At 34.5% G+C, this 20,793-nt stretch overlaps 1 protein-coding gene and 1 long non-coding RNA gene across 2 annotated transcripts in view; one reads left to right on the plus strand and one right to left on the minus strand.

Moving 5' to 3' along the window:
* Positions 1-1,541: 1,541 nt before the first annotated feature.
* Positions 1,542-20,793, plus strand: part of LOC131931998 (uncharacterized) — a 31,254-nt gene continuing 12,002 nt past the window's right edge. The window contains exons 1-13 of the mRNA XM_059288846.1: positions 1,542-1,633; positions 12,890-12,992; positions 13,129-13,242; positions 13,376-13,440; positions 13,737-13,920; positions 14,345-14,475; positions 14,610-14,642; positions 15,118-15,208; positions 15,458-15,540; positions 15,676-15,753; positions 18,279-18,367; positions 18,628-18,852; positions 19,205-20,500. Coding sequence (XP_059144829.1) covers positions 12,894-12,992; positions 13,129-13,242; positions 13,376-13,440; positions 13,737-13,920; positions 14,345-14,475; positions 14,610-14,642; positions 15,118-15,208; positions 15,458-15,540; positions 15,676-15,753; positions 18,279-18,367; positions 18,628-18,852; positions 19,205-20,500 — 2,488 coding nt within the window. The 5' untranslated portion in view covers positions 1,542-1,633; positions 12,890-12,893. The remainder of the gene's footprint in view (positions 1,634-12,889; positions 12,993-13,128; positions 13,243-13,375; positions 13,441-13,736; positions 13,921-14,344; positions 14,476-14,609; positions 14,643-15,117; positions 15,209-15,457; positions 15,541-15,675; positions 15,754-18,278; positions 18,368-18,627; positions 18,853-19,204; positions 20,501-20,793) is intronic.
* LOC131931999 (uncharacterized) lies at positions 7,752-11,405 on the minus strand. The gene is made up of 5 exons (XR_009384426.1): positions 11,239-11,405; positions 8,972-9,089; positions 8,661-8,803; positions 8,213-8,277; positions 7,752-7,896 (listed from the first exon to the last, which is right to left on the minus strand). It is a non-coding gene; the product is annotated as an uncharacterized LOC131931999 (long non-coding RNA).

Here is a 20,793-nt window from a genome sequence, read left to right on the forward strand (position 1 = left end):
TAAAACGTCGAGATTTGTAAAAATCTTGATTTTTTTTTTGCACGATTACAAGACTTTCTCTATAGGCTACTTCGTATATACGAGAAAGTAAAAAGCAATGTTAGAAAACAAATTTAGACGTTATTTTGCGTTTTAGAAAACTGTTTTGATAATTTGAAATAGGAATCGATTAAAATACTCTAATTTGACAGAGTTCAGACAAGATTTTGGAAAAATATCGATTTTTTAAGAAAAATTCAACTGCAATTTTGAGGTGGGGGTTATAGGCTGAGGTGTGAAGTAATTTAGGGGGGGAGGGTCTGGCTTTTTGTGACGATGTGTGACGGAGGGGAGGGGGGAGGTAAAAATCGTCAAAAAAAAGCGTGACGTCATTTATGGATGACCCCTTGTCAAATTTAATAGAGACGGGCTAATCCAGGTTCCTTATAAAGGGACTGTACTCAATTATTTCGCCAGTCATCCTGGCTTGGCTATTCCCCCCTTGGACGGAAAAACAATATTTGCTTTGATTAGTACGTAAACTTTTCGTCGAAAGTCATCTTGATAAAATCATCATCATCATTCCTTTGTGGCCCCTGTGGAGCAAAGGGCTGCAACTACACATTTCCAGCGGACTCGGTTTTGGGTTGCTCCCTTAACCTGTGCCCATGTGAGCCCAGCTGTTTTTGCCTCTTCCTCAACCGTTCTTTTCCATGTTTTCTGTGGCCGGCCCACTTTCCTTTTTCCCTGGGGATTCCAGTCCATAGCATGTTTTGCAATATTTTCTTTTTCCCTTCTTAACGTGTGTCCGATCTATCCCCATTTACGGGCAGAGGCGTAGCTATGGGGGGGGGGGGGGGGGCGGCAGGGGGGTACATATGTCCCCGGGCGCCGACCTCAGGGGGCGCCAAAATGGGTTGTAAAAACAAATTAAAATGTCATTTTAGCTGCATTTTTGCATTATAAATAGTTTGACGGGGGTGCAAATAAAAAAAAATTTCTCCCGAGGGGCGCCAAATTGAAATTACGGGCCTTGATATATTTTTCTATTGGCTGTTGCTTTAAAATTTGCCACAGGTCTTTGTTTGATATTTTGTCTGGCCATCTTATTTTAAGTATATGTCGTAAGCATTTGTTTATGAACGACTCTAGCCTATCAGTATTTGTCTTTGTAACCCTCCGAGCCATAGAGCAATACTGCCTTGACATTTGTGTTGAAAATCTCAATTTTGCTCCGGGGGGGGGGGGGTTGGGGGAAATGTAGACTTCTCTTCGGGGGGGGGGGGGCGGACACTGTTAAAAGTATATATTTTCTATATAAATTAAATTTCGTTTGGGGGGGGGGGCAGAGCCCCCCGAAGAGATGCCTGGAAGAAACTCTGTTCTGCGGTAGTTCAACCGAATGCTCGTTCTTGATTGCAGTAAAAAAAATGTCTAGCAAGATACACATTTCCCGCATTTAACTCGCTAAGCTGGCCTATCGCTGTCTATATTTTTTGTATTCATAGTAACGCCCCCTTTTTAAACATGCTTTTTATAGACATTTTATTTTGATCATGTGACTTGAGTCGAGATGATAAGCAAAAGAAAAGAATAGATCTAGACTAGTGAATTCAGTGTGTCCCTATTCTAGAACTAAGCTAAATTCTAAATGGTAGGCCTATTATTTTGAATATTTCTCATTTTTTCATTTGACATTTACTCATTTAGTTGTGATTTAAGTTTGCTAGAGTGACACTAGCTAGCAGCTAGAGCTAGAGTATAATAAAAGTAGGAAACAATAACAAACAAGTAGAACAACCAGCCGATCCTACACTATTCTCAACGACACTGTCGTTGAGTTGTTTATCAACAGTGTCGGTATATAATAACGCTATAGATTTTTTCTCATTTGATTCTGTCGTTGAGACTCTAATTATAGTTATAAACTGTAAAAACTAGCTAACGGAATAAAACCATTTCGATTAATTAATCGCTTACAATATTTAATATAAGAAAAATTAAACAACAATTCATTTTACAGAGCTAATAATAATTAATATTATAAAAAATGTATCTTCTGTCTTTAAAATTGAAAATTAAATTATTTTTAGCAATATAAATTAATACAGTGGATTGCTGAATTTAATTGTGATCATAGTTATGATTAATTTTAGAGATTGTATGATTAATTTATACACAATTTAGAATTACAGAATATTGATTATTCGGTACAGAAAACATTAGGGTAGAGATTACTAAACGATATAATATAGGATTATGTAATATAGAATATATTAGTATATTATTATAGAATCTAGGCTATACAACAAGTAATACATGATATGATTGCATAATAGAAAAAATACATAATATAAAAGCCCATTTTTTAATCGAATTTAAGACTCATTTCGTTTACAATATGTTATTACAAATATAAAATTGCAGAATACGTAATAGCTATTTTTATCGAATTTATACATAGAATGTGCTATATAATCTTAAGAACATGATTATGTAGTGGCGTAGGTACAAGGTGTGCCAAGGGGCTATACCCTCCCCCGATATATATATATATATATATATATATATATATATATATATATATATATATATATATATATATATATATATATATATATATATATATATATATATATATATATATATATATATATATATATATATACATATACATATTTACTGTACTCAAGTAGTACCCCTAACCAGAGGCGTCACAAGGTTGGGGGGCGGGGCTGAGGACTGCGCAAGGTGGCAAAATTTCGGGGGTGACACCATGGCGAAAAATAGCAAAATATATAGAAGAAGTAAGCATTTTGCCAGTTCAATAAATGACTAATGAGAGTTAACTGTACTAATAACTGACTGCAGATTTAAAAAAAAATATACAATTAACTGTGCACGTTTAAAAACTATCACCCAGGGGGGGGGGTGAGGGGAGATGACACAAACTGCAAAATGTACAGGTAAATACATGCTTGTTGAATTTTTGGATAACAGATTTGCTAAGCGACGACCGGAGAGAGGCTGATACCAAAATCTAATATTTTACGATGAAAACAATGCTTTTTTTCACATGAATTAATAGGTGGATTATGTGCAAAATTTGACGCCATTGGGGAAAATGGGAAGTCACCAAATGTAGCAATAAATATATCGATTCTATATATAGATCCCTATATAGGGTATATATACGTAAAAGTAGATAGCGGTTTAATCCCGTTCATCCGCTCGCCATAAAACTTCAGGGGAGGTTTTTTTTTTATTTTAACAGGGCGGCGCTCCTGGAGGGTGCAATTTTTCTCTACACAGTTTGTAAAAAACAAAACGGATGCTGTTTGACATCGTTTATCTGAGTGCCGTTAAACTTTCGAGAGTTAATGAAAACACTCACGAGAAGGTTTCTGCGAAAACAAAAATTAAAATTTATTATGGGCGTTTCCCTGGAGGGTGCGATTTTTGTTAATAAACGGCTTGGCGCCTGAAAATCCAGGGCGGCGATAATAAAACTGCATGGGGGCTAAGGTAAAAAAGCAACAACAGGCGCAGCCGCCGGCGCCCCGGATATTACGTAACCCGAAGCGCCCCGTGCTACCATGTGAACACTATGACGCCTACGTTCGTTTTTTTTTTTTTAAATTTATACACTAAAGACACGATGGGCAACAATAATTTTTGACTATATGGAATCAGGCGCGTCTGCCGGCGCCCCGGCAGGATGCGATTTGGCGCCCTGGGATATCCTAAGGTTGTGTTAAAGAGCACTCTACAATATTGACCCTGTGGCACACGACATTCGATGACAATTCGTTTGACCCGGTGCGCCACTGGCTTCGGGAGGAACACTATGAGTTTTAAAAGAGCGCCCTACAGTAGGGAAATTTTTTGTCTACTGCACCACTGGCGTGTGGTCTAGCGCCCCTGTGTGGGTCCCTCATAAACACTATTGCGCCTACGTTCGTTTTAAAGAGTGCGATACATTATGGATACAATGGGCTACTGTGTGCGGTAGAATTTGCGCCTCAACAACTATGATGAAAGCAATATAACACCGGCTTTGATTACATTTAAATTGTTTAGATTTACAAATCAATGTCAAGCGTAAAAAAATACGTGATTGCTAATGTAATTATGGAATCCTCTTAAAATATTGCGTCAGTCTGTCTTCTGAGACCGCAGCAACGCGCGGGACGGGTACGCTGGTTTAATATATATTTCTTCTATATAAATAATTCTCTTCATGGATACCATAGAAAACACCAAGCTGTAAGCGCCCCTAGCAGCCCCCTCTCTTTCTCTCTATCCCTACCACCCCCATCCCTACATGGTCTGGTGAGCTGTGGTTCAAGCTAAATGTTTACAATCGTAGAGTCGGGTTTAGTGACAGCTATTAGGGGCAGATAATTTAGTTTGAAACGATTTTAAACTTAGTGGAGGTAACTCAGAGGGGGCTGCTTTCACGAGGAGGGGGGGTAGGATTTTTGGGAAAGGAGGGTGGGGAGGGGGGGGGGGTTATCGTCCTTAACGAGCTACTGATAGTGTTTTAAAGCAAATATTTTCAGTGGCAGCATTGTTACTGTCGAATTCACAAATTATGAATTACTGAAAAGTAGAAAATGAAACAACTAAATAGCGGCGTATGATAGCGGCTCGTAAAATATAAAACACAGTGTAAATACCTTTGTTATACCTACGGAAAATAATAATATGTAACATGGATTCCTGAAATTTTGCGCTGCTTTAATTTTTAACGTTGGGATCCTCCATCAACATCCATACTCTCCTTTAGTATGTTCAGGCTTTTTTTTCATTTATGGGAAAGGACGATCGGAAAGTGTGACGACACATTTTTGCTTTCATCCGTTATTTCGGGCTTTAAAAGATTGCTTTTGGTATTAATTCATTTATTAACTCAATGTTTATCGAGGTCAGTACATATTATAATAAACCGGGAGTGATCTGCCCTAAACTTTCTCGAATATTCTAATATAACACTACGGGGAATGGCAACTCGGGATATAGACATGATTTTTAATCCATTTTAAATACTTAAACTTTTTAAAATAGAATAAAACCTCGTAGAAAAAAGAATTGCACACCAAGTGAACGTCAAATAAAGATGTGCATAATAGTGCGTAACATTATTAGTACTTTCTAAATTTACGTGCGTTTTTTGAGAAATCGGAAATAGCGTAAATTAGTACTTCCTGTCAACGGAAATTACTCAAAATTGGACAGAAGGTGGAGAATTAGATCTTTTACTGACATGTGAAATTTCATTTATCTATCTGAAATAGTACTCAAGGTATAGGCTTTCGAAAAATTCAAAGTAGAAAAAGTACCACTTTCGGTTATCGGAAATCACTCAAAAGTTTATACGGATCTACGATTTTGATAAAATACTTATATATGAAATTTCATCAACCTAGCTGTAACGGTACTCAAGTAATCGTGTTTACACACAGACACACACACAGACATACGGACAAGATTGCAAAATTATGTTTTTCCGTATCAGTGAGGTGTAAAACGTCGAGATTTGTAAAAAATCTCGATTTTTTTTTTTGCACGATTACAAGACTTTCTCTATACTTCGTATATACGAGAAAGTAAAAATGCAGTTTCATGGGAACGGCGGAGGGGGTTGTGTTGAGGTGTGGTGTTTTTAAAGAGAGTAATGGGGGGGGGGGGAAGCGATCAAGATCTGGCTTTTTGTGAAAATGTGTTACAATTAGAGAAGGGGGGTTGGGTGCAAAATCGTCTGAAGAGTGAGTCTTCGTTAATGGGTGACCACTTTATGATTGTATATTGACGTCACCATCATTTTGGGCGGTGGCTTTATGTGACGATATGTAACGAGAAAAAAGAGGGTTGAGTTAATGGCGTAGGATTTATTTTGCATTTTTTAAGGATACAAATAATAAAAACACTGCTTATTTTGTTTTACATGTGTGACGACATTGTGTTAACCAAATGTATTGAATAGTAGGACTTACAGATTATTAGTTCTCTCCCCCCCTGAAGCAATTACCCCTTGTCATTTACCCCCCGCCAAGGAGGACATCTCCCCCCCCCCCCCCCACGCACACACCTCTTAAGGTACAGCTGGGGTTAGGGTTATGGTTAGGGTTACGACTAGGGTTAGGGTTTGGGTTAGCGTTAGGGCTAGGGTTAGAGTTAGGGTTAGCGTTCTGGCTAAGGTTAAGATTATGGTTAGGGTTACGGCTAGGGTTAGGGTTAGCGTTAGGGCTAGGGTTAGAGTTAGGGCTAGAGTTAGAGTTTGGGCTAGGGCTAGCGTTCGTGCTAAGGTTAGGGTTAGCGTTAGGGCTAGGGTTAGGGTTAGCGTTCGGGCTAAGGTTAGGGTTAGCGTTAGGGCTAAGGTTAGGGCTAGGGTTAGATTCAGAATTAGAGTTAGTGTTATGATCAGGGTTAGGATTAAGGCTAGGATTAGGGTTAGTGTTATGGTCAAGGTTAGGCTGAAACCTAAGTCTAGAGTTGGTTTTGATTATGTGTTAAGTTTTAGGCTGAGGTGAATGCTTAGGGTTTGGTCATTTTTTTATCGATTAGGATTAAGGAAATACATAGGTATAGAGTTTGAGTTAGGATCATAACTTGAGGCCGGGGGGGGGGGGGGGGGGGGGATTCTCCAGGTGGGTTATTGACAAGGGGTAATTGCCCCGGGGGGTAAATACGGTGGGGGGTCTCCTCCGGGGGGGGGATAATTGATGGGGTGGGGGTAATGTCATGTAGCCAGGTCCACTATTAGAAAGCCAAGATTCCAAACTTTGTAGCCTTATGTATGTAGGTAATCTAATCTCATACAAGTTCTTGAAAGCAACATCAAAGACGAGAAATAAGAAGAGCCATCGTTGTCGGCTTATTTAACAGGGAAGTCTTAGTCTAAATCAATCCACGACAATGTCTTTAAGACAATAAACCTTAACTTTGCTTGAAATAACAATATCGTTCTTCATTCAGTCACTCAACATTATGGCTTCACTGAACTTTGTCATTGAAATGCATGTGACATGTGTAGTTTGAAATGTGTGTCTGTTAAAATTGTACAGTTGATACCGAATATATCCAGCCTTTTTCTTCTTCGTTCAGCTGCTTTTCTTTCTGGATTTCTTTTCTTATCTTTTGTCAATCCAAGAACAAGTGTTGTATCCCCAAGATAGGTTGCTATGCCCAACTATAGAGCCTCATCTACACGGGAGATTGAACTCAGGACTTCTCGGTTTAGCAACCACGAACTTTACAAGTTCTTGATTTTGGTATTGGCGTGTCAGTTTTCTTCTTTATTTAGTCGACATCTAAAGTTAAACAAAAACAGTTGCCTACCTCAGCAAAAATCAATGTAGGCCAATTATGGCCAGTGTAGCAATTAGCAACATCAAAGTTGATTTGAATTCCATGCAACACTCATTCCATACTTCTCTAGTGTGGAGGTCTTGCTTATTAATATTATCCTGTTTGTTTGATACTTTTCTTTAACTTAATAATATTAACCATAGGCACTTTTTGCCTGGAGTACAAACTGGGTCACAGTATTCTCTGGTAAACAATTAAGTTCTTTTCCAAATATATGCTCAGCTAATAGAAATAGCATTCCTAGATTATTTTTTTTTTTTTTTTTTTTAAAGGGCTTCAGCTGTTTTAATGTCAAGTTGTGCTGGGAATACTATAACTACATACAACCCTTTTCAGCTTTCAATCACTTGCATCTTATGTACAAAGTAAGAAAACCAAATACATCAAATTTTGAGAAATAATTTATTTATGAAACCTGACAATTGCATATAATTATAAAGCCAAACATTAATATATCAGGATTATTGCAATTATCACCATTTGCAGATTCTTGTTTAACTATGGTAGATGGAAGTATTAGTTGCCTTTTACATCACTTTTCACTTCCTGAAACAAAACAAAATGATTTTCTTAATCATCCATCTGAAATAATAAAATTAGCAAAAAAAAAATAATCTTTAGTTTAAATTAGTTTAATACATAAAACAAAACAAGAAAAAAGTGATTGAATGAGATGAATCATGGCATAGATATCTATAAAATTTTGCTTTAGTGATAAAGGGGGAAAAATTGAAGTTATTTTAAGTGAAACATAAGCTAGAGAAATAAACTATTAGGCCTAATTTAAATAATTTAATTCCTTTCTCCCAAAACACTACATGTATCCTTAAAAAAAGAAAACTTAAAATTTATCAATATTTACCTTGTGTAAAAATTCTTATGTACATCTACTGTATCAGCTTGACGCTCATTAGGTATGCCTAGTTCCTGTTGAGCAGTTAAGACAGATTAAGTAAATAATTCAAATTTGTAAGACAAACCACTAAATGATACTGTTTTATATATATATATATATATATATATATATATATATATATATATATATATATATATATATATATATATATATATATATATATATATATATATATATATATATATATATATATATATATATATATCCTTCCTGCAAATCAGCATATTTTGCAAAACAAATATTTAAAAAAAATACATAATGATATTGTATCAATCATCACCACTGACTTGGTTTTACTAGGTAAAATATTTTTTAAATACAATATTTATACAAATAAAAATCTATCTCAATCAACATGTTCAAAATAAACCAAAGCAAACTTGTGATAACTTACCTGATTAATGTTTGAGAGGATTCAACCAGTTCTCGCCACTGAAGCAGATTAGATGCATGTGTTATAACACTTGTGATATACTGATTGCCATTTTGTGCACTTTAAGTCCTGGAGATCTATGTTGTAGGCATAGACTGTTAAACCTGGATAGTAATATTATAGAAGTAAATTATATCTAGTATAATATAAATATTTTAAAATATAAATGACACTAAATTATATTTATCATTATTGGAAATAAAAATGGTACAATTAAGTTATAAAAAAAACAAATTATAAAATTTAAAGCAGCTTATTAATAATTGTCATACCTTTTCCTACTTTTATGTCAAATGTAAGAGGTAATAGAGAAAGAACATCTTGTGTCATTTAGTATGCTGTAGTCTTATTACTGGTAAAAATCAGATCTTCCCTTTTTTCTGGATGAACCTGTAAAAGAAAAAGAGAAATTACAACATGGATAAACACAATGAATATCATATCTAATCCTCAACTAGTTATCACCCCAATCCTAACCTCATTTTTTAAAACCAATTTCTAAATATGTTTTCAGAACAAATTTATGTTAAGTCTACCTATTTTAATGTTCAGAATACTAATATTTATCAAAACTACCTCCAGTTGAAATTCAAGATACCTTTATAAAAAGTTATTATGACTTTAACTTTGTGTAGTTGTTATTTAGGCTATTTGTTTAATTTATATTATTTAAATTAATATTTCATGCCTTGTTTTAAAAAGATCTACAAGTCTACTTTTGATTTTATGGTATAATCTGATAAAAATTAGGCTGCTACATCTGAAAACTAAGGTCAATGCAAAGACTTCCAAATTAACGATAAGTAGGCTTGTATAGATATTGTATATAATTACTAGCCCAATAATATTACTCTACGACCAATGTATAGGACTTAATGTATCAGACCTAATTCCTATAATTAGGCCTACTAATCATAAAATAATTAATAGATCTAACAGTAGGATAATTACAATTATGGGCCTTAGCTGACATAGAGAGCTGAATACTTAACTAAACATTTTTAAAAATTATAGTAAGCTAAGTGAGTTGAATTATTTTATTTAGATAGGCCTAGGCTATAATATACTCTATAGCAGTCTATAGTGATAGTCGCAGAGTAGCGTATATCATAAAAATTTCAAATTAAATCTATAAGCAACATTAAGCCTCTGCCTTGTTGCCTAATTAAAAACTAAAGCCTATTAAGCCTTTTCCTAATAAGCCTTTGGCCTAATTTAAATAACAGCCTATATAATAATATATAAATAGGCTAAACTACTTGTAAGACCTAATAGACTAATGACTAAGAGAGTGCTAGGCCCCTTTCCGATATTATATAATAAATGCTTGATCGATATCATAATATCTAACACTGATTACATTAATTTACATAAGGCTATACCATCTTAACTATGGCTAATACTTTTTCTACTAATATAATAGGCTATCTCTAGTTTAAACTTAGGCCTAATAGTAATTAGTAATTATAATTAAGTAGGCCATTTTATGACATTTATAAAATTTTTAGTAGATGGCCGAGCCTTAAATTTAAATACTAAAATAGATTTAGCATACTATGCCTATTGTTGGTCTAATTAATAATTTATTTTTCATTTAGAATTTTAGATCTCCAAAAGATAGGCCTAGGTCCTAAATAAATTATTTTTATTTTATTGAGCCCGCCTTAATGTATAAGATGTGATCTGTTTTTTTAATAAAAATAACCCTACACAATACTAGTGATTTAACTAATATCTAGTACTACTTTAGGCCTATTTAATTATTTATTAGTAGGCTGAATAAAATCTAAAGCTATACTTTATTACTATATTTGCCTATTAATCTATAATTAATTTATGTTTTCTTTCAATACATTCATAGTAGATCCTGTGGTACCTCAACATTCTAGTGCCTCGACATACCAGATTTTTTAAATACGAGCAGTTGAGCGAGTAATATTTCGCTTTGAGTTACGCGCAAAATTTGAGATACCGTATTTCACAGTTCATGTAAAAGAAATACCCCCAAAAAGATGCAAATGATTATTTATCGCAGCTATTTAATTATAATAATAAGCGTCTTATTCATATTTGCAGCATTATGAAAGGGAGAAAGAAATAAACTTCCTAAACAAGTTTTATTTTAAGCTACCAGCACATGAAAGTGACTTAAATTAAGCATGGCAAAAAAGAAGAGAAAAGCTGTCACAAAAATTAAGCTAACGTAATAATTTTATTTAGTATTTAGGCCTTACGTTTAAGTCTTAAGTGCTACAATGCTCAGTGAATTTTAGCCATTAATCATTTAATGGCATTAAGTTTAGGAATGATGTGTACTTGTGTAGCTTTAGTATATTTTTAGACCTAAGCCTAAGCTTGTAGATATAGATCTACAAACAATTTGAAATAGAAGAGATTTAAAATTGAGTAGATCCTAAAGGACAGCTATGCCACAGAAATAATTATTAATTATCTTTCTATCTAGTCAATCTAGACTAGTGCTACTAGATCTACTACTGAAAAATTACTAGATTTTCTAGATCTAGATTCTATCATTTACTTTCGACGCACTAGGCATACTTTTAACTTTTTCTCTCTAGTCAATAATGTAGATTTCTAGATCTAAATATAAATCCTGATCTTGTAGATTTGATTTACGTAGGTTTTACATCAGTGTAAATCGTTGATCAAGTAGATCTAGTCTAGATCTGGACTAGGTCTCGTCAAAACAAAATGGCTGGAATATTAGCTTCAAAACACCTACAGTTTATGCTTTCCTAATTGTGGAGAGCATGTTTAATTATTGTTTTATTTTCAACGACAGTGTTGACTGAGAAACCACCAAAGGGTTTTATTCTCAGCGACACAGTCGGAGAGAGGCTCAACGATTCTGTCGTTGAGATGATCCGCATGGGGTGGAACAACACATCACATTTCATCACATTCACAACAACAAGGGTTAGTTATTAAATTAACTTTAAGACAGTTATTAACTTATATAGTAATATATAGGTACCGGTGTCCGATAATGAAATCTTCTGATCTTTTAAAAAAGGGTTGTTGGGTTGTTAGTAGTATATTGTAATCTTGGCTAATTTTAATATTATTTATTTAGGTTAGAAATTAGGGTTAGGCGAATGGTAGGTAGGACCAGGGTTTGGGTTAGGGACAGGGCTAGCATTGACATTAGCCAGCCATGTGTGTATTTCTCATTTAACTAATAAAACTATCAGTAATCTAACACCCCTTTTTTAAAGAAGATTCCATTATCAGTATCAGACACCGTTATAAACATAGGTCTTAGACAGAGTTGACTACTCTACTAACTACTTAAACTGCTTCTAGAATCTATATACTATTCTATACTTAGGATCTAGACTTAATTATTAATTAAAATTATAACGCTAGACCAAGCCATCCCAATAATATATTAGGCCCTAAAGAAAAGAGGGACGATATTACAAATCGTCCGTTTGAATCCCGGTCAGAACGTCCCCCCGGCTTGGCCTCAACCAACCGGCTGGCTTGTTGCATTGAGTTAAATATAAACTCAAAACAATAATGTAAACAATCTCTTTTCAGTGGGTCAGGCCAGATACCATGCATGCACAGTGCTGTGTATCGTGCCTTTACTTTTCATTATTTGAGTCAGGTACCCATTAGAGCTGGGTGGACCTTTTAAGGACATGAGCCATGGTTCTGAACTCAAGACTTTTGAATTAGTAGTAGCATGCTCTACCATTCTACATTTCTAGTTAAATTAGCTATATATGTTGCATGTACATTAGAAAGAATTGTTTGGCCCGCTGCCGTGTTGGGAGAAAGAAAGTGTAAACCAACAGCATCCACTTATTCATTCACCACCTCCTTACTCCACTAAAAAATAATTTAGCAAAAGGACAAGCCACTCCTACTCTCTTCACATTATATTATTTGTGTAGTGCCCTTTGTATGTACTTTTGTCTGTACCTTTGTCAGCTGGTATGTGATGCAAAGTCAGCAGACTATACTAAGTAAAAGTATTAATTTAATTGTGGTGTATTATTGTGGCATGTGTATACATTTTTAAAAAATCTGGTTTTTTTCCCATTTTTAGTTTTGGCAGTATCATTTTGCCAATACTTCAAATCTAAGTAAGTTTTAAAATATAGTTATTTATGATATATGATTAATTAGTGGGGAATGTGCTAATTGTACAATTTTCCCCCCAGTGAAATGGCAGGGGTCAAGTCTAACGGATTAACCCATATTTTTGTTGAACTAGCTGGACTTGAGGAGTTGAGTTTACCTTTGTCAAGATCAGCCAGGCTTAAGGTACATTAAATATCAAGTGTTGTTACAATTTTTATGCAGAAATAGTGTTTAGACATTTTCTTTTTCATATAGCCCTGGCTATCATTATTTTTGTTTTAAATTAATATATTGCCTTCATTAAAAAAATCTATTTCAGTATACATGCATATCTGTATCTAAAAAGTATGTGGCTTTGGGATCTAATACTGGCGGTGTCTACATTTTTAGCAGAGACACTCTGAAATATCTTCAAGTTGTCTTTGGAGATACAGTAAGTTAGTAGAAATAGATCTTATTTACTCTTGAAAATTATCACTAATTTCTCAGATTTAAGGGTATACAAAAACAACTCATATTATTTCATCTAAGTTGTGGCCCCTAACAGTGTTGCTTCTCCTTTTTAGGATGCTAACTCTGTTACCTGTGTGAGTTTAGCCCCCTCTGACCAACATGTTGGTTTTGCCTTGAGGTTTGTTTTATCAAAAATTTGTACTATGACAACACATTGATACTCTGTATTAAAAACAAAAAGCTATAAAAACTAAATATTTAAACAACAGTATTACTTTTATCATATACCATATACACATTTCATGTTTGGCCCTGTAAATTTATATCTTATTGAGCATTGTTGATCTGGAAAAAGGAAAATCAGAATTTAGTCTAAATAAATAAAATTGCCTTCTCTAAAAATGTGTTAAGGCCTAACTATAATGAATACTAATACCTACTAATTATGACAAAACGTTTTATATGATCTCACAGCACTGGCCATGTTGCTGTCTTTGAACTAAATATAGAAAAAAGAGCAAAACCTGAGAGAATCCGACACACTCAAGATCATTTAGGTCACCACATTAAGACCATCACATGGGACTCAATATCTTCCAAAATGTTTGTTGGTGATGAAACTGGAAAGCTCTCCATTGTATTTATACCATCTGCTAAGGTTTTTACTTTTTTTGTGTGGTTATTCTTAGCTATTTTTAAAAGTAAATGCTTAATTTTTTAAAAAGTTCTACGCATACAATTTTTGATGATTGAAGATACAGATTTCTGATAATAGATTCTTCCATAAATAGTTATGTTATGTTGTTGGAAGTATTGTAATCTTGACTAGTTTTATGGTTAGAAATAATGGTTATGACTTGGGTTGGGGGGTTAAGGTTAGGGATTGGGCTAACATTAACATTTTGTGTATTTTACTAAACTACCAGTAACCTGACACCCCTTTTTTTAAGAAGATTCTGTTACCAGACACTGATATACAAAAATCCCCCAAAAATGTCTAGGTTAAATTTTTTTTCTAATTATTTTATTACTTTGTTTATTAATTCCCATCCATAGCCTACACATTTATATTGCACTTGCAGGGGAAGACACTTTTTGCTGGCCCATCTGAAATAATTGCATACCTTAATGCCTCTGTGTATCAAATGGAGTGGTGGAAGGACAAACTGCTTGTTTCAACAACATCTCATACACACTTTTTTGATACCATTAAGTAAGTTTTAATTTATGAAAATACTTCAATTTTTTAAATCCCTTTTTTTTTTAAAAAAACAAGTTGAATTGAAATAAATTATTTTAATTGTACTGAATAAAGTTGAAATAATCATTTACCCTTTTCAATTGCAGACATAATTACAGTACCATTGGAACAAAAAAGAGGTAGATTAAATATCTTTTAAAAAAAATGTGTGCTCACTAGATTAGTACATATTTATTCCATTTTTTGTGTTTGCTTAAAAATGTTTTTAGTAGTTTAGTAAAAAAAGGATCTCTCTTTAGACCTAACGATCCATGGGGCAGATGTAGTTGAGTTCATATGTTTCTTGACCTCGGCATATAAAGGGATAATGTGGTTAGCACTATGCCCAGCTGCCTTTACTTTCCCTAACGTGAGTTAGGTACCCATCAGAGTTGGGTGGAGTAGTATAGTAAAACTGAGTTAATATTTTCTCTTTTTTGAAACTGTAGCCATTACATTTATATTTGTTAAATTTTTAGAAAAATCATTAGCTATTGTTACAAAAATGCTCATGTTAATAATTTAATTTTAATTAATTTTAAGTTACATACAGTTTTTTTTTCTTAATTTTTTTTATGGAGTTTGTTTATCTAACAAAAGTATAATTGAATACAGAGATGGCGAATTTGGTTCTTGCTTTTTTCTGGAACCCAACTCCCAGTGTCCTGTTGTTTACTGTGCAAGACCAGGCTCTAGAATGTGGGAGGTAACATATTTTAATACTTCCCTTCAGGTTTGTTCTAGCCTTTAAATGCTCCAACATTTTAAATAAAATGGTTTTTATAAAAACTGAAGGAGTAGAATTAAATATATATATAAAACATTAGATAGTTATCTTCATTGATATAAAAAAATATCGAGTTATTGAATTTCAATTAAAGGACATTAGTAAACAGTGTGAAAAGTCTGCATATCGTTGTCATGATTCATAAAAAATAATGTTTGATTCTCTCAGGTAGACTTTGAGGGTAAAGTTCTGAACACACATCAGTTTAAGCAGCTTCTAGCCATACCTCCACTACCTGTTGTGAAGCTCAGGTAACTATATCAGCATATTTCTTGTAGCTTGTATTTAAAATAACTGACTGTAAGAGTCAATTATTGCAAGTTTTTACTTATTGATTTTTTTAATAATAAATTATTACAATTCTTTGATTTTTCAATTTCATTTAGCTCTGATAAATTTGAATTAGCAGTCAGTGAAAAAAATCCAGCGCAGTCAGTCAATTTTTATAAAATGTTCAGAGTTGGGTAAGTGCTAATCATATTTGCTAATTTATTTTTGTATTTTGTTTGTTACTCTCCACTTTTCATGTATTGTAATATTATATCCCATTCAATCCCATAACGGCCGTATCCGGCCGCTACCGCGTCAATCCCGCAACGGCCAAATCCGGCCGCAAAATACACGGCTCAGGCGTTGATAAACAGCAACGGAACTGTAGCCTATAAAAACGAAATCTCACGTCTGCGAGACTAGACGAGGCCAGGGGAGATTACTAAAAAATTTAATTTCAATTACATTGATCCATCTCGGAGATATCGTAGTTTTAAAAAATGGCTTTCAATTTTCTTACAAGTTTGATAAATGATGGCGCTGGACCCTCTCATTTGGATGAGGATATTGATCAGTTTGATAACGATGAAGAGTCTGATGTAGACTATGAATTAATAAATGATGAAGAAAGTGGGAATGTGCATTTTAGTGATGATGATGCTAGTTCTAGTAGTGATGGTGAGGGCACTAGGCCAAGAAGGAATGAACAATTCAATGAAGATGGTGATCGAGACTGGTCAACGATTTTGACTGAGGTACAGCTTCACGATTTCGTTGAACATGTTGGACCTTGTACTACAATAAATGCTGATGATTCTTTCACAGCATTTGATTACTTTTCAGTATTTATTCCTGAAGAGTTTTATGGACACTGTGTTACTGAAACAAACCGCTATGCATTGGAACGAGCTCTTATAAAACCAGATACAACATGGAAGCCTGTGGATATTGCAGACATCAAACTGTTCATGTACATAAACTTTATGTTTGGCATTCATCAGTTGCCCCATTATAAACTCTATTGGTCTACAAATGACCTACTAAATGTTCCAGCAGTGTCCAAAGTTATGTCAAGGAATCGATACGAAGCAATTGCTAAGTATTTTCACCTGAACAACAACGCTGTATTTATACCTCGGGGGACTGTTGGACATGATCCTATTTTCAAAGTCCGACCACTCTTTGACACTGTCCTCAATAATTCTCTTAAAAGTTTGAAGCCAGAGAAGGATATTTCTATTGATGAAGCAATGGTAGCCTACACTGGAAGGCTAGTGTTCAAACAGTACATAAAAAATAAGCCAAGTCCCTGGGGTATCAAGTTGTGGTGCGCTGCTGATCCACATTCTGGTTATTTGTATAACTTTGATGTGTACATGGGGAAATCAAATGTGAAAATGCCCAATGGACTGGGTTATCATGTTGTTTTTAAAATGGGTGAGCCTTTCCTAGACAAGTACCACCATTTTTACTATGACAACTATTTTACAAGTGTCAAGTTAGCTGAGGACTTGCTTCAGAGAGACACTTACTCGTGTGCGACCATTAGACCCTCACGAAAAGGTTGGCCTAAAGAATTTAAAAACCTCAAGCTAAAAAAGTCAGCAACTGAAACTGGAGTCCGGTTTCGACAAATAGGAAACCTAGTTGCTTGCTTTTTTCACGACAAGAGGCCAGTGCAGGTTTTATCTACAAATGCACAACCCACTATGTCAACAACACAGCGAAACACTGCTGGTGGACGTGTGGATGTGCAGATACCTACACCAGTATTCACATACAACAAGGGTATGGGTGGTGTAGATCTACATGATCAACTGAGATCATATTATCCCATTGGCAGGAGAAGCAGGAAATGGTGGAGGTCTCTGGTGTGGTTTTTACTTCAGGTTGCCACAATAAACTCTTACATAATTTATAAAAAACAGTTTATGCAGAGACATCCTGGGCAGAAACCTAAGACACACCTAGAGTTTCGCCTTGATCTTTGTCATCAGCTCATGGCTGGATCTTCTGTTCGGCAACGTGCAGCAACTGACATCCCTGCAGCCACTGGCACAACCACACTGGACAACACAAAACATCAGCCAAACAGAATGTTCGGCAGGAAAAAAACATGCTACGAGTGTTCTAGGTCTAAAAGAAAGACCCCCACAAATAGGCCCATAGAAACCTCTAATGGATGCCTCCTCTGCAAAGTACATTTGTGTAAAGGACATTGCTTTGCTATATTCCACAATAATCTATAACTATAATACAAATGTTCTTTGAAGGTTTATGTGACTTTTTACTTCAATTTTTTCTCATCATTTTCTGTCATTACATCATTTGATTGACTGGCACATAAATTAATGCATAACAAAATTATCCAATGATAATCTTTCATGTGGAGCATTCAATACTTAATACAATGCACTTTATTTCTTGTATTTATGGTGTAAGATAGAGTTGCTATTAATTTTTTCCTGAACCAACCAGTGTAAAGTGCGGAGTTATTCCCCTTTGGCTGGGATTTCAGAGTATAATATTTCGGAGTGGCCGGGATTGAATGGGATATTGTCTACATTATTTTTTGTCTTAAATCAAATGTAAAGTTGTAAATTATTGAAATTGCTTTCTAAATTTAAAAAACCCTACAAAATATATAGTAATTTGTATTGACTGATTTGATTTTCTATTAAATTCTGTTTTAAAACACATTTTTTCTCTGCATTTTTAGCCAATTCATAGTCACATGGAGTTCTAAAGGGATTTATTTATTTGATCCAATCAATGTCAAGGTTGTTGTTTGGACACAAAATATCAAAGGTAATTTTATAATTACCCGATTCTGTAATTGTTTTGTGTAGAAACATTACAGCATGTTATTTAATTTTGACTTGAATATTTCCCCTTAAATTTCTTTTATTTAAATTAAAAAAAGCTTTTAAACTTAAATAAATGGTAATACTAGACTATTATTAGTGTGATAAATAAATCTGTGAATTTAAAATAGATACTGTTTATATTAGTATAATATTTTATTATTATGATTATATCATGCCATTGAGCCTTTTCTTGATCTGAAGATATCAAAGATGTTTGTGTCCTAAACAACGACATCTACCTATTTCTGGAGAGCTCCACCATCCACAAGTTAACCCTTCTCCCCATCTACCAGCTGTTCTCAATTCTATGCATGAGGAAAAAATGGTCTCTTATGTCCAGCTTGATGCTGTCCTCTGATCAGATTAATATTAGACCAGCTGTGATGAAAAGGGTTAATAAGGATTTGCTGCAGACATTGTTGAGTGGTAAGTCTAAATCCCCCCAACATTTAAGAAAAACAAAAAAAGAAGTAGGCCTATTATAAAAATGCAGAAAAATTCACACATAGTTGAAATACAAAGTATTTGACTCGAAGTTTTTATAGAAATTTTTTTTTTTTTTTACATATACTCTATAGGTCCAAACTACAGTCAGAATAATCTTATTGCATTTAAAAATCAGGATTACTTAAATTATTATTTATAATTTTTACTTTAGGCATAAGGCATTTTTTTCTTATAAGTTCAAGTTTAAAAAGTTAAAAAAATAAGATATTATTAAGAAATTAATTGTTCCATTTCTTTTTTCTAACTCTGGTTTCACTTTTTTATGTTTAAGGTCTGAAAGAGGAAGGGAAAGATGAGCTGCTGGAGAAAGTTAGAGCATCCATGGAAGATCTCAGTGAAAGTTCCATTGATTCCTTCTGTGCCAGTGATGACTTCATGGACTCAGCGGAGGTCATGGGTCACACGTACCTACCTTCTGGGATGGTTGTGGTCAGCGAGGGTGTCCAGATAAGAGAATCCAGAGCCAGTGAAAAAACTGAATCAGGAACCAGATATGGAGATGACGCTAGGCCTGGTGGTTCTTTTAGGGGAGACAGTGCAGACATTGAAACAGATGGTGAAGCAAGTACAAGATTTGATGAAAGGGTGAATGAAATCAAAGATGAAAAAAGTGATGATAAGTTTAACCAAAGTGATGATTTAAAAGAAGAGGATAAGATTGGTGTACAAGCAGAGTTAGAGGAAGTTAAGGTAACTGGTCACATGACAGATGATAGTCATGTGACTAGCAATGAAGAGATGAGTGAATCTGCTTTGGATGACAATATTTCTGAGTCGCTTGATGTGCATGAGCAAAATAAAAAAGTACAAGTAGAAAATTCTGAAAATAGCGTAGAAAACAATTCTGAAAGTAGCTTAGTAAAGAAAGCTGTCGGAGATGATGCCTTGAAGAAATTGTATGTCAACAATGGTATTGTTCAACCACAAACTGAGTTTGTTGATAGTGAAGAGAATGTTTATAATAAATTGAATCAGGATTTTAACGTCGTTGATTCTGACAAAGTTACAGAAAGCTTGTTAGTAAGCAATCAAAGTATTGTTTCCCAGCTTAGTGTTGTTAGTGACTCTGGGATGGCTGTACAAGAAGTTACTTTTGATGTAGTTCGAGGACAGGAAAAACCTGCCTTTACCAGTAGAGAACATGCTACCCACATTGAAGTTAAAGTGGATGCACATAGAGAGGATACAGGTTGTGAAGCAGTTGAAAGAATGCGCCAGGCAGACTTGTCTACTACAGAGCAGGACTTGAACAGCGACTGTGGGTCTGCAGAAACTTCTCAGTCTGAATTCAATGTAACCAACTCCTCCGATATCAGCAGTGACCCCATGTCTAACACCTCTGGGAACGTGATTCCAGATGGCGCAGAAACTGAGGGTTTATTTGATGTGACTGTTGACAACGAAGCTGTAGCCACTTCCACAGAAAACACTTCAAAACCTCAGCCGTATCAGGTAAATGCTGGGTATGATGCCAATGTCAGTGAAGCTAAATATCTTGTGAAAGCAACACAAAATGTAAAGCCCAATGAAGAAAAGACAATGCACAGGTTTTCCAAGAATGATAACGGTGAGTTTAATAAATTCTCATTTGTTAATAGTAATGTAAAATAACTGATTAATGTAATACAAACACAAGCTAAAAAGAGATATTTATTCTGTGTATTTAGTAGTCCAGTACTCACAACTGAATGTTATGTCTACAATTCACATGTAAACTCATTCATTAAAACAGTTTCTTTTTTTCTTTAAATTCTACAAATAATATACACCTAGGAGATATTTAATTTTGTTTATGGCACATCTGTGTACTCATTCTTGGAGAGTTCTCTAGGACCTTAGCCTATATAGGGGGTGGCATGA

The sequence above is a fragment of the Physella acuta genome, unplaced genomic scaffold (assembly GCF_028476545.2).
Source record: "Physella acuta isolate Inbredline_101_S28 unplaced genomic scaffold, ASM2847654v3 ptg002071l, whole genome shotgun sequence".
NCBI classification, from domain to species: Eukaryota; Metazoa; Mollusca; class Gastropoda; family Physidae; genus Physella; species Physella acuta.